General features: G+C 48.1%; 1 protein-coding gene across 1 annotated transcript; it reads right to left on the minus strand.

Annotated features, from left to right (window-relative positions):
- Positions 1-2199: 2199 nt before the first annotated feature.
- ppil3 (peptidylprolyl isomerase (cyclophilin)-like 3) lies at positions 2200-14444 on the minus strand. The gene is made up of 6 exons (XM_072488086.1): positions 14368-14444; positions 13078-13152; positions 11807-11900; positions 10585-10652; positions 4405-4523; positions 2200-3281 (listed from the first exon to the last, which is right to left on the minus strand). Exons 1-6 carry the CDS (start codon positions 14368-14370, stop codon positions 3155-3157), a joined length of 486 nt encoding a protein of 161 aa, XP_072344187.1. The 5' UTR covers positions 14371-14444; the 3' UTR covers positions 2200-3154.
- Positions 14445-14650: the final 206 nt, after the last annotated feature.

The raw sequence follows: 14650 nt of genomic DNA on the forward strand, positions 1-14650 counted from the left end.
TGGTCGCGTATCATGGAGTCGGAGGTGGGCCCGTAGCCGCAGGACTGCGCAAGGATGCGGAGGTGTGTTAAAAAAGATTGGAAAGGCTCGTCATTACCCTGCAAGCGCTTCTGGAACAGGTATCTTTCAAAGCTTTCATTGACCTCTATGCTGAAGTGGGTATCGAATTTGAGAACTGTCTTGTACTTTGTCTTGTCCTCGTCGTCTGCGAATGTGAGGGAGTTGAAGATGTCGATGGCGTGTTGCCCGGCCGTGGAGAGGAGCAGAGCAATCTTCCTGGTGTCCGAGGCGTTCTCCCTGTCCGTGGCTTCGAGGAAGAACTGGAAGCGCTGTTTAAAAATCTTCCAATTGACCCCGAGATTGCCGGCGATGCGGAACAGCGGCGGCGGGTTGATGTTCTCCATACTTCAGGATGACGGAATGCCGATTAATTGCAGGTAGGTCTCAGAAGTGCTAGTATGCAACCACTCCTTGTACCATGGTGTGTTGGATGTTCTGGATCACAAACAGTTGACCAACACTGGAAGTGGTGCAACTCTATTTTATTAAAAGGTGAACTATATTAACATACTTGAACTGTGGGTACATGCAATACTAGCTTTAACTGTTGACCCTTGCCTAGTCCTAACCAGGTGATGCACTCAGCACATGGTGAATGTCTGTGTTGCAGGCTGTGAGCTCTGTGCTCCAAGCTGGCTGCTACCAGAATGAGCGGGAACGCTCCTGTCCCCTGTCTTTATAGTGCGTGTGCTCTCACTGGTGATTGGCTGCAGTGTTGTGTATGCTGATTGGTCCCACTGCGTGTCCATCAGTGTGTGTGTGTCTGCACCATAATATACTGGTGTATATTATGACAGTCCTCACTTTCTCCTTGTTGATAGCCCGGAGGCAAGTTCTGCTGGGGTGGAGTTCTCCCATTCCACCCTGCGCCTCGATGTGGCTGTGTGATCTAATTGATTTCCTACAACTTGAAAAGGTTAAGTGCACCATGGGAGGGGCGGTAGACAGGTTCTACTCAAGGTGGCAACCATTCATTTCCTTTTTCACTGTCAGCTGTGGGGGGTATTAGGTATTAGTTGGGGTTTTCTTTGTTAGGAGTTATAGGGATTCAAGGTGAGGGATTAGTAGGGTTGACAGTGGTTGGAATGTCTTATTTTTGTACTGTATATATATATATATATTTGATCGCTATTGTGTTATTTTCTAACATTGAAAAATCCTATTTTGTTATTAAAAATTTTTTTTTAAAAAGGATCCTTACAGTAACTGAGAGCTTAAAGATTTGGTCCCATCCTGTTGCTCTTCAGCACCGTCTCCAATGTCCCAATATCCTTCATTTACTTACAGGATCCAAAACTGGTCATAGTACTCCAAAGCCCAAGTGAAGTATTTGTCATAGAACATACAGTGCAGGAGGCCATTCGGCCCATCGAGTCTGCACCGAACCCAATAACCTCTCCTAATCTTCTTGGACACGAAGAGCAATTTAGCATGGCCAATCCACCTAACCTGCACGTCTTTGGACTGTGGAAGGAAACCGGAGGAAACCCACGCAGACAAGGGGAGAACGTGCACACTCCGCACAGACAGTGACCCAGCAGGGAATCAAACCTGGGACCCTGGCGCTGTGAAGCCACAATGCTAACCACTATGCTACCGTGCTGTCATCAGTGGGCCTACCAACATAACCTAAAGCCTGGTTCTTTTCCCTGTTTTCCACACAGCTCATGAACCTTTAACATTGAGTACTACCCCCAGGCCTCGTTCCTGCCCTGCTTCATTTAGTGAGCAGCATTCCACAGCATAGACATTCCTGACAGCTGATTGTACAGAGACTAGTGAATGGATGAAAAGCATTCTTCTGGAACGTTACTGTTGATTAATCACAGCCACAAATTCAAGCTGGTAGAAGGAATATTTAATATTAATTAAGTTGGAAACCAGCGAGGACAGTGAAGCTTGCGATGTCTGTCGCAGTTCAACTTTGAACTGAGCCTGTCCGGGGACTAGTGTCAGGGCACTAGGATCACATCACACAAACAATGTCTGATCTTGCAAACTATTATTTGTTTATAGCTAGAGTATATCCAGGACACTCACAGCCAAGACTCAAAGCATAAGATGACAACAATCCTGAACCCATAGAGAATCCTATCCCCAGCAGCAGTGTTTATACCTACATCAATTGATAAAACATACTCAGAAATTAAGCTTTTTATTTCACCTTACATATAAAAATATTCTCAAATATGTCCAACTATAAGAATTCCATAAATCACCCCAGTTTCTTTAAGCACCCACTGAATGCCTTGTATCAGACACATCATCAATAACTGATGCCACAGTTACTAACAATATCATCCAGTGCAGCGACAGACCCCCCCCCCCCCCCCCCCACCCCCCCCCAGGCAGTTCCCCAAAGCAATGACAAAGCATCAGATCCAGCGGCAGGATGACCTGACACCAGGAGAGGGAGAGACAGAACATAGAACATACAGTGCAGAAGGAGGCTATTCGGCCCATCAAGCCTGCACTGACCCACTTAAGCCCCATCCCCAGAACCCAATAACCCCTCCTAATCTATCCGAAACAGTGGGTGGGAGAGAGAAAGAAAGAGAGAGGGAGGAAGAGAGAGAGGGAAGGTGGGTGGGAAGGAAAGAGGGTTGGTGGGGGAGGGAGGAAGTGAGGGAGGGTAGGGGAGGAGAGAAAGAGAATGCAGGAGGAAGAGATGGGGTTAACAAAGAGGGAATGACAAGAGGCACGGATAAAAAAAAGTGAGGTGGTGGGAGGGAAACCCAGAGAGAAAAAGGAGTATAAAGGCAAGGATAGAGTAAGAGGCTGAAAGAAATTGGAGAGAGACAGAGAGAAAAAAGAAGGGAGCTAGGGATAGGTGGTGAGAATGGAGAGAGAGATGGGGAGGAATACAAGAGAGAGAGAAGAGAGGAAATAAGGCAGAGAATCAGGGAGAGAAAGAGGCATACAAATATCAGAGTGAAAGGGAGATGGTCCATGTGATTTCTGAGGGCCCTCTCCAATCGAGCAGTGGGAAATATTGAGGTTGAAAGGTGGATCATAGAGGGCACCCCCCACAATCTGATCTTCATTCAATCTCTCACTCCCACAGGCGCCTGTGGTCCAACGGCCACACCTGAGATCAGAGTGCAAACGGATTAGCGTGAATAACAACATCTTTGATGCGGACATCGGTCACTGGTCGGAATGTTTTCTCATTTACCGGAAGCTTCTCCAGCTCATCGAGAGTCTCTAGCCCATCGATTACCCTGGTTGGGGAGAGAGAGAGATTATGAGGCGAGTTTCCACAAACAAGGGTTGTATTTCTGGAATTTAGTAGCGTAAAGGATGATTTGATCCAAATTGCCTACATATTAAGGTAGGTGAGGGCCTAGATGACATGGTCTAAAAATTAGAGCCTGATATTTCAGAGATAATATTTGGTGGTAGAAGTTTGGAACTCTCTTCCAGAAACAGAAATTGATGCTAGATACATTGTAAATTTGAAATCTGAGATTGATATATTTTTGTTATCTAAAGGTATTAAGTAATATGGGACAAAGGGAGGTCAGTGATCAATTATTGAATGATGGAACAAGATCAAGGTATTCAATAGCCTCCTCTTGTTATGTTCAGGTTTTGTTGCACAGAGATCATGACTAACTGGTATGAACAGTGAAAGTAGCTCCCTTCAGAGCTGCTCCTCAGTTACATTCATAGCTCAGTCACGGCACAAGAAGCTGCCACTATCATCCCAAAATGTATATCAATCTGCAGTTCACAAATAATAGGTGATCCACTTGTGGGCTGCTCTGAACACACAGCCTCTTCCAATCACACATTCCTTTGCAAAGCTCAGAGAGGTGTAAGTGTGAAAGACTGAAATGACAGTTCCAGTGGGTACAGCTGCACCCAGTTCTACAGGGTGGTAAAGATACAAGGTGGTACAGACCTCATTGGAAAATGCTCAGATCAATTATAAAGGAGATGGGTGTCACTGGATCTAGAAGAATGTCATAGGCAAAGTGCAGTGTAACTCTGCTTACGTAAAGGTGTCACCCTATACTTACACATGTCTGCCAGGTGATGGTCCTGCAGCATCTCTCGACAGAGTATTTACAATGTGACACATTTACATGAGCAGTTTCCATGACAAATAAAAAGGAACTCATTCCAATATCTGCAATGAATTATATTAAAGTCCACAGATCAGATGGATGAGAGTGGAAGACAGTTACTTCTGTTGTTGCGGCTGTTTTATTATTCTGCACATTCCCCTGTACAGGCAATTGTTTGGGGGGAAGCTGGAAAACAGACAAGGATCTAAAAGCTGCCCTGTCAGGAAGCCCTGAGGCGACCGCCTGCAGGAAGATGCCATATGAACAAACCTACTTGCCAAACACTGTGTACTTCATGTCCAGCTGAGGCTGCTTCCCATATGTGAAGAAGAACTGTGAACCATTGGTGTTGGGGCCACTGTTTGCCATAGAAACAATCCCTCGGACATTGTGCTGAAAAAGACCAGAAAAGGCGGATCAATTGAATCACAAATCAGCATCATCGACCTCACTGGCATTCACCGGGAGCCGTGCCCGGATCTCCTCCCCCCCCTGGAAGCTGTGTCCAGACCACCCCCCACCCCTTACCGGGAGACCCACCCTGACACCCCTCCCCCCCGGCCGTGCTCCACTCCATTTTCCTGCCCATTCTCCATAACCCTTCAAACCATTACTAATTAAAATCTGTCTATCTCCTCCTTGAATTTATTCACATGTCCCAACATCCACCACACTCGGGGGGAATTCCACAGATTTGCAACCCTTGGGAAGTAATTTTTCCTCATCTCTATTTAAATCTGCTACCCCTTATCCTAAAACTATGACATCTTGTTCTAGATTGCCACAAAAGAGGAAGCATCTGCTCTCTGTCCATTTTGTTAATACCTTTTATCATCTTATTTACCTCAATTTGATCTCCCCTCATTCTTCTAAATTCGAGAGAGTATCTACTGTTCAATCTCTTCATAAGACAAACCCCTCATCTCTGGAATCAATCTAGTGAATCTCCTCTGAACTGCTTCCAAGGCAACTACATCCCTCCTCAAGTGAAGGGACCAAAACTGTACACAGTACTCCAGGTGCGGTCTCTTTACCCTGTACAATTGCAACAACACTTCCCGACTTTTATACTCTATTCCTTTAGCCATAGAGGCCAAAATTCAATTTGCCTTCCTTATTACCTGCTGTACCTGAATACTAGTTTTCTGTGATTCATGCACGAGGACACTCAGATCCCTCTGCACTGAAGCACTCTGAAGTTTCTCTCCATTTAGAAAATAAGTTGCCTTTCACTGGGAGTCGCACATTGATCCCACTGGGAGTCACACACCGATCCCACTGGGAGTCACACGCCGATCTCACTGGGAGTCACACGTCGATCCCACTGGGAGTCACACGCCGATCCCACTGGCAGTCACACGCCGATCCCACTGGGAGACGCATGCCGATCCCACTGGGAGTCACACGCCGATCCCGCTGAAGGTCACACGCCGATCCCACTGGGAGTACCACGCCGATCCCACTGGGAGTCACACGCCGATCCCACTGGGAGTCACACGCCGATCCAGCATGGATCCAGCAGAAGGCAGTAGAGCAGAGCTGATGATTTCCTGTTGCGGGGGAAATTTGCATACGTGCATTGTGGTCACCGTAACATGAAGGTGGTTTGTGGAGGAGCTGTTGTCAAGTGACACTTAAACCCGAAACACTTCTTCAGTGTTTCCCTCCCTACCCTCTCCTCTAACCAAAAAAAACAACCGCTGTAAGGATCCCAGCCGAGAGGACGGCTCGAGGGCAGGTAGAAGTAGAAAGAAGTTGAACCGTGACGTCACAGCCTGCAGGTAAGTGATTGACTGATGACTGATAAGTAGTTTTTCTTTTCCCTGAGGTGTTATCGTGCGGGGTGCAGTGGTTGCTGAGTGAGTGCTTGCTGAGAAGGGGAGTACATTTTTTTTTTAAACTTACTGTAGGGAGGTTCCAGCTGAATCCAGTCAGAGTGAGGACAGAGTGACTGCTGGGTAAGTAGTAAAGATTTAAATTGTTTGCGCAGGCCCATAACAGCTGATTGCTGTTTTCGTGTGGGGTGCAGTGGTTGCTGGTTAAGTGTTTTATTTTTACCTGTATTTAAGTTGGGCAGTTTCTAAACCCTAGACACTACACTCGTAGTGTCCCCCACGCTTCCACCTCCTTTACCCTAAGGGGTAGAGTGAATAACAGGTAAGCTCTTACTTTCTTTCTTTTTTTTTATCTAGAGGGGATGGCAGGGAAGGAAGTGCAATGTTCCTCCTGAAGAATGTTTGAGGTGAGGGACGCCGTCAGTGTCACTGCTGATTTCATCTGTGGGAAGTGCACCCATCTCCAGCTCCTCAGAAACCACGTTAGGGAACTGGTGCTGGATGAACTTCGGATCATTCGTGAGGCAGAGGCGGTCATAGATAGAAGCTTCAGGGATGTAGTTACTCCGAAGAATAAAGGTAGATGGGTGACGGTGAGCGGGGCTGGGAGGAAGCAGTCAGTACAGGGATCGCCTGTGGTCATTCCCCTTAGTAACAAGTATACCGCTTTCGATACTGTTGGGGGAGACAACTTACCAGGGGTAAGCCATGGGGTACATGTCTCTGGCACACAGTCTGTCCCTGGTGCTCAGAAGGGAAGGGGGAGAGGAGTAGAGCATTAGTCATTGGAGACTCCATAGTTAGGGGGATAGATAGGAGATTCTGTGGGAACGTTGGTGTGTTGCCTCCCAGGTGCCAGGGTCCGTGATGCCTCGGATCGTGTTTTCGGGATCCTTAAGGGGGAGGGGGAGCAGCCCCAAGTCATGATCCACATAGGTACCAACGACATAGGTAGGAAAAGAGATCGGGATGTAAGGCAGGAATTCAGGGAGCTAGGGTGGAAACTTAGATCTAGGACAGAGTTATTATCTCTGGGTTGTTACCCGTGCCACATGCTAGCGAGACGAGGAATAGGGAGAGAGAGGAGTTGAACACGTGGCTACAGGGATGGTGCAGGAGGGAGGGTTTCAGATTTCTGGATAATTGGGGCTCATTCTGGGGTAGATGGGACCTCTACAAACGGGATGGTCTACACATGGACCAGAGGGGTACCAATATTCTGGGGGAGAAATTTGCTAATGCTCTTCGAGAGGGTTTAAACTAGTTCAGCAGGGGATTGGGAACCTGAATTGTAGCTCCAGTACACAGGAGGCTGTGAGTAGTGAGGTCATGAGTAAGGTTTCAAAGTTGCAGGAGTGTACCGGCAGGCAGGAAGGTGGTTTAAAGTGTGTCTTCTTCAATGCCAGGAGCATCCGGAATAAGGTGGGTGAAGTTGTGGCATGGATTGGTACCTGGGACTTCAATGTGTGGCCATTTCAGAGACATGGATAGAGCAGGGACAGGAATGGTTGTTGCAGGTGCCGGGGTTTAGATATTTCAGTAAGCTCAGGGAAGGTGGTAAAAGAGGGGGGGGGGGGGGGGGTGGCATTGTTAGTCAAGGACAGTATTACGGTGGCAGAAAGGACGTTTCATAGGGACTCGTCGACTGACGTAGTATGGGCTGAGGTTAGAAACAGGAAAGGCGAGGTCACCCTGTTAGGAGTTTTCTATAGGCCTCCAAAAAGTTCCAGAGATGTAGAGGAAAGGATTGCAAAGATGATTCTGGATAGGAGCGAAAGCAACAAGATAGTTGTTATGGGGGACTTTAACTTTCCAAATATTGACTGGAAACACTATAGTTCGAGTACTTTAGATGGGTCCATTTTTGTCCAATGTGTGGAGGGTTTCCTGACACAGTATGTAGATAGGCCAATGAGAGGCAAGGCCATATTGGATTTGGTACTGGGTAATGAACCAGGACAGGTGTTAGATTTGGAGGTAGGTGAGCACTTTGGTGATAGTGACCACAATTCGATTACGTTTACTTTAGTGATGGAAAGGGATAGGTATATGCCGCAGGGCAAGAGTTAAATCTGGGGGAAAGGCAATTATGATGCGATGAGGCAAGACTTAGGATGCATCGGATGGAGAGGAAAACTGCAGGGGATGGGCACAATGGAGCTTGTTCAAGGAACAGCTACTGCAGGTCCTTGATAAGTATGTACCTGTCAGGCAGGGAGGAGGTGGTCGAGCGAGGGAACCGTGGTTTACTAAAGTAGTCAAAACACTTATCAAGAGGAAGGAGGCTTATGTAAAGACGAGACACGAAGGTTCAGTTAGGGCGCTCGAGAGTTACAAGTTAGCTAGGAAGGACCTAAAGAGAGAGCTAAGAAGAGCCAGGAGCGGACATGAGAAGTCTTTGGCAGGTAGGATCGATAACCCTAAAGCTTTCTATAGATATGTCAGGAATAAAAGAATGACTAGGGTAAGAGTAGGGCCAGTCAAGGACAGTAGTGTGAAGTTGTGCGTGGAGTCCGAGGAGATAGGAGAGGTGCTAAATGAATATTTTCCGTCAGTATTCACACAGGAAAAAGACAATGTTGTCGAGGAGAATACGGAGATTCAGGCTACTAGACTAGAAAGGCTCGAGGTTCATAAGGAGGTGTTAGCAATTCTGGAAATAGGTAAGTCCCCTGGGCTGGATGGGACTTATCCTAGGATTCTCTGGGAAGTTAGGGAGGAGATTACGGAGCCTTTGGCTTTGATCTTTAAGTCATCTTTGTCTACAGGAATAGTGCCAGAAGACTGGGGGATAGCAAATGTTGTCCCCTTGTGCAAGAAGGGGAGTAGAGACAACCCCGGTAACTATAGACCAGTGAGCCTTAATTCTGTTTTGCGCAAAATCTTGGAAAGGTTTATAAGAGATAGGGTGTATAATCATCTGGAAAGGAATAATTTGATTAGAGATAGTCAACACGGTTTTGTGAAGGGTAGGTCGTGCCTCACAAACCTTATTCAGTTGTTTGAGAAGGTGACCAAACAGGTGGATGAGGGTCAAGCAGTTAATGTGGTCTATATGGATTTCAGTAAAGCGTTTGATAAGGTTCCCCACGGTAGGCTATTGCAGAAAATACAGAGGCATGGGATTCAGGGTGATTTAGCAGTTTGGATCAGAAATTGGCTAGCTGGAAGAAGACAAAGGGTGGTGGTTGATGGGAAATTTTCAGCCTGGAGTCCAGTTACTAGTGGTGTACCACAAGGATCTGTTTTGGGGCCGCTGCTGTTTGTCATTTTTATAAATGACCTGGAGGAGGGCGTAGAAGGATGGGTGAAATTTGCAGATGACACTAACGTCGGTGGAGTTGTGGACAGTGCGGAAGGATGTTACAAGTTACAGAGAGACATAGATAAGCTGCAGCGCTGGGCTGAGAGGTGACAAATGGAGTTTAATGCAGAAAAGTGTGAGGTGATTCATTTTGGGAGGAATAACAGGAAGACAGAGTACTGGGCTAATGGTATGATTCTTGGTAGTGTGGTTGAGCAGAGAGATCTCGGTGTCCATGTACATAGATCCCTGAAAGTTCCCACCTAGGTTGAGAGGGTTGTTAAGAAGGCGTACGATGTGTTAGCTTTTATTGGTAGCGGGATTGAGTTTCGGAGCCATGAGGTCATGTTGCAGCTGTACAAAACTCTGGTGCGGCCACATTTGGAGTATTGTGTGCAATTCTGGTCACCGCATTATAGGAAGGCTGTGGAAGCATTGGAAATGGTGCAGAGGAGATTTACCAGAATGTTGCCTGGTATGGAGGGAAGATCTTATGAAGGAAGGCTGTTTTCGTTAGAGAGAAGGTTAAGAGGTGACTTAATTGAGGCATACAAGATGATCAGAGGATTAGATAGGGTGGACAGTGAGAGCCTTTTTCCTCGGATGGTGATGTCTAGCACTAGGGGACATAGCTTTAAATTGAGGGGAGATAGATATAGGACAGCTGTCAGAGGTAGGTTCTTTACTCAGAGAGTAGTAAGGGTGTGGAATGCCCTGCCTGCAACAGTAGTGGGCTCGCCAACACTAAGGCCATTCAAATGGTCATTGGATAGACATATGGACGATAAGGGAATAGTGTAGATGGGCTTTAGAGTGGTTTCACAGGTCGGCGCAACATCGAGGGCCGAAGGGCCTGTACTGCACTGTAATGTTCTATGATCCCACTGGGAGTCACACGCCGATCCCACTGGGAGTCACACGTTGATCTCAATGGGAGTTAAATTGCTGGGGTCACACGCTGATCTCACTGGGAGTCACACACTGATCTCAATGGGAGCCACATTGCTGGGAATCACAAGCTGATCTCACTGGGAGTCACACACGGATCTCAAATGGGAGGCACACACGGATCTCAATGGGAGTCACACACGGATCTCAATGGGAGTCACACACGGATCTCAATGGGAGTCACACACGGATCTCAATGGGAGTCACACACGGATCTCAATGGGAGTCACACACGGATCTCAATGGGAGTCACATTGCTGGGAGTCACACACTGATCTCGCTGGGAGTCACATTCTGATCTCACTGGGAGTCACAGGAAATTGCATTCTGATGAGAAAAATGTTTTAAATCTGAAATGTTCAGTCACCTTAAGATGTTCATTAATTTCATCTTCATACCTCCTTCCCCAGATACTGGAACCTCCTTTGCCATTACCTGTGGGAAATGTCACAAGGTAGACAATGACCACAACAAACCAACAATCTGTATTTATACAGTCTCTTTAAACAACAATCTGCATTTATACAGCATCTTTAACATAACAGCAATAATCTGTATTCATAGAACATAGAACATGGAAAATACAGCACAGAACAGGCCCTTCAGCCCACGATGATGTGCCGAACCTTTGTCCTAGATTAATCATAGATTATCATTGAATTTACAGTGCAGAAGGAGGCCATTCGGCCCTTTGAGTCTGCACCGGCTCTTGGAAAGAGCACCCTACCCAAACTCAACACCTCCACCCAACACCAAGGGCAATTTGGACATTAAGGGAAATTTATCATTGGCCAATTCACCTAACCCGCACATCTTTGGACTGTGGGAGGAAACCGGAGCACCCGGAGGAAACCCACGCAGACACGGGGAGGACGTGCAGACTCCGCACAGACAATGACCCAAGCCGGAATCGAACCTGGGACCATGGAGCTGTGAAGCAATTGTGCTATCCACAATGCTACCGTGCTGCCCTTAAGAACAAATAAATCTACACTATATCATTTTACCGTAATCCATGTACCTATCCAATAGCTGCTTGAAGGTCCCTAATGTTTCCGACTCTACTTCCACAGGCAGTGCATTCCATGCCCCCACTACTCTCTGGGTAAAGAACCTACCTCTGATATCCCTCCTATATCTTCCACCTTTCACCTTAAATTTATGTCCCCTTGTAATGGTGTGTTCCACCTGGGGAAAAAGTCTCTGACTGTCTACTCTATCTATTCCCCTGATCACCTTATAAACCTCTATCAAGTCGCCCCTCATCCTTCTCCACTCTAATGAGAAAAGGCCTAGCACCCTCAACCTTTCCTCGTAAGACCTACTCTCCATTCCAGGCAACATCCTGGTAAATCTTCTTTGCACCTTTTCCAGAGCTTCCACATCCTTCCTATTCATATAGCACCTTTACAGTAATAGAACTTGCAACAGCATTTGGTTAGAAGTGATTTGAAGTTGTAAAGTAGGGAGGTTTTAAGGGGTGTCCTAAAGGTGGAAAGCAAGGTAGGGAGGCAGAGAGGAGATGTGGCTCCAGCAAAGCTGGAGGCGAAGGTGTCTGAAACCAGGGTCATCGATTGTGGGGATGTTACCTGTCGGGTCTCCAGTCTGCACAATGAAGCCTTTGATATTCCGATGAAATAGACAGCCATTGTAGTAATCACTAGCACACAGAGCCAAGAAATTCTATAGATAAAAGGGAAACAGAAAGATAAACAACGTTAAAGAGACAAAGGGCACAGGAGGAACTGCAGTACATCAGTGTAATAGTGACAGACCTGTTCCCACCAGTACTGTACCCCAGTGTTATACCATGACAGACCTGCCCCACCAGTACTGTCCCCCAGTGCTACAGTGACAGACCTGTCCCCACCAGTACTGTACCCCAGTATTAAACAGTGACAGACCTGTCCCCTCCAGTACTGTACCCTAGTGTTATACAGTGACAGACCCGTCCCCACCAGTACTGTACCCCAGTGCTACAGTGACAAGACCTGTCCCCACCAGTACTGTACCCTAGTGTTATACAGTGACAGACCTGTCCCCACCAGTACTGTACCCCAGTGCTACAGTGACAGACCTGTCCCCACCAGTATTGTACCCCAGTATTAAACAGTGACAGACCTGTCCCCTCCAGTACTGTACCCTAGTGTTATACAGTGACAGACACATCCCCACCAGTACTGTACCCCAGTGCTACAGTGACAGACCGGTCTCCACCAGTACTGTACCCCAGTATTAAACTGTGACAGACCTGTCCCCACCAGTACTGTACCCTACTGTTATACAGTGACAGACCTGTCCCCACCAGTACTGTACCCCAGTATTATAATAATAATTTTTATTGTCACAAGTAGACTTACATTAACACTGCAATGAACTTACTGCGAAAAGCCCCTAGTTGCTACATTCCGGCACGTTTGGTACACAGGAAGAATTCAGAATGTCCAATTCACCTAACAGCACATCTACGCCCCACCAGTATTGTACCCCAGTGTTATACAGTGTCAGACCTACCCCCACTAGTACTGTATCCCAGTGTTGTCAAGTGGCCATAATAGTCAGCACGGGGGAGCTGAGATCAGGAAAACAGCCATTTATCACTGCTCGTCTCTTACCCACCTACACTGCTTATTGTGCATTGGAATGAGGAGAGTCCTAGAAATAGGATCTTGGCGGAAACAGAGCAGGATTAACAGCAGGGCAGAGGCAAGTTAGCAAACCTGTGCCAAGCACCAACCAGCCATAGATATCACCAGTGAGCATCAATAGCCCAAACCAGCACTCAAATGCAGTAACCAGCATTAACATTTATAAATAGCACTATCATTAACCAGCTCTAACCATTACTAACCAGTCCTACCTCACAGCTCCGTGGTGCCCCCTCACTGAACAATTCCAGCTTCAAGTCCCCAAGGTCTGTGTGGATGGTCAGCGCCTGAAACAGAGAGAGAGGGAGGTCAGCATGACAGCCACTGCCCAACCAGCACCATAGCAACCACTGCCCAGCCCAGCGCCATGGCAACCACCGCCAAGCCCAGCACCATGGCAATCATCACCCAGCACCACACCATGACAACCACCGCCCAGACCAGCACCATGGTAACCACCACCCAGACCAGCACCATGGTAACCACCGCCCAGACCAGCACCACGGCAACGACCACCGAGACCAGCACCATACCAACCACTTCAGCCCAGCACCATGGCAACCACCACCCAGACCAGCACCATACCAACCACCGCCCAGCCCAGCACCATGGCAACCACCGCCCAGACCAGCACCATGGCAACCACCACCGAGACCAGCACCATACCAACCACTTCAGCCCAGCACCATGGCAACCACCACCCAGACCAGTACCATACCAACCACCGCCCAGCCCAGCACCATGGCAACCACCGCCCAGACCAGCACCATGGTAACCACCACCCAGACCAGCACCATGGTAACCACTGCCCAGACCAGCACCATACCAACCACCACAGCCTAGCAACATGGCAACCACCACTCAGAACCAGCACCATAGCAACCACACCCAGCCCAGCATTATGGCAACCACCACCCAGACCAGCACCATGGCAACCAACACCCTGCCCAGCACCATGGCAACCACGGTATGGGCAGCACAGTAGCCTTGTGGATAGCACAATTGCTTCACAGCTCCAGGATCCCAGGTTCGATTCTGGCTTGGGTCACGGTCTGTGCGGAGTCTGCACATCCTCCCCGTGTGTGCGTGGGTTTTCTCTGGGTGCTCCGGTTTCCTCCCACAGTCCAAAGACGTGCGGGTTAGGTGGATTGGCCATGCTAAATTGCCCTTAGTGTCCAAAATTGCCCTTAGTGTTAGGTGGCGGTTACTGGGTTATGGGGATAGGGTGGTGGTGTTGACCTTGGGGAGGGTGCTCTTTCCAAGAGCCGGTGCAGACTCGATGGGCCGAATGGCCTCCTTCTGCACTGTAAATTCTATGATAATCTATGAAACCAACACCCAGCCCAGCATCATGGCAAGCACCGCCCAGTCCAGCACCATAACGATGGCAATCACCGCCCAGCCTGCACCACGGCAACCACCATCCAGCACTTCACCATGGCAACCATCGCCCAGTACCATGACCGTAGCAACAACAATAACGAACCACAGCGCTCACTCACCATTCCTCTACACAGCTCTGGCCGGACGTATTAAACCGACCACACTTCCGGTCCTTCAATCGTCTTCCCGGGGACACTTCCGGGTATGCGCCTGCGAAAAACCGTCCACCGGAGTTTGGACGAGATGGAGACAGAGCAATGGTGCTGGGGTCGGGGAACCTCAGAACTGCTCCCTCAATTCAACCTTCTCCACACCTGCTCGCAGAATTCAGCCTCACTCACACCCTCAGCGGCGCTCCCTCAATTCAGCATCACTCACCTTCAGCTCTGCTGCCTCAATTCA

The sequence above is a fragment of the Scyliorhinus torazame genome, chromosome 22 (assembly GCF_047496885.1).
Source record: "Scyliorhinus torazame isolate Kashiwa2021f chromosome 22, sScyTor2.1, whole genome shotgun sequence".
Classification (NCBI taxonomy): Eukaryota; Metazoa; Chordata; class Chondrichthyes; order Carcharhiniformes; family Scyliorhinidae; genus Scyliorhinus; species Scyliorhinus torazame.

Excerpts from the sequence above, each read along its gene's own strand:
- ppil3 (XM_072488086.1), bottom strand. Across the intron at positions 11,901-13,077 it reads GGGCACCACGGAGCTGTGAG|AATTTCTTGGCTCTGTGTGC; the intron begins GTAGGACTGGTT and ends TTTTATCTATAG. Across the intron at positions 4,524-10,584 it reads AAATTAATGAACATCTTAAG|CACAATGTCCGAGGGATTGT; the intron begins GTGACTGAACAT and ends GGTCTTTTTCAG.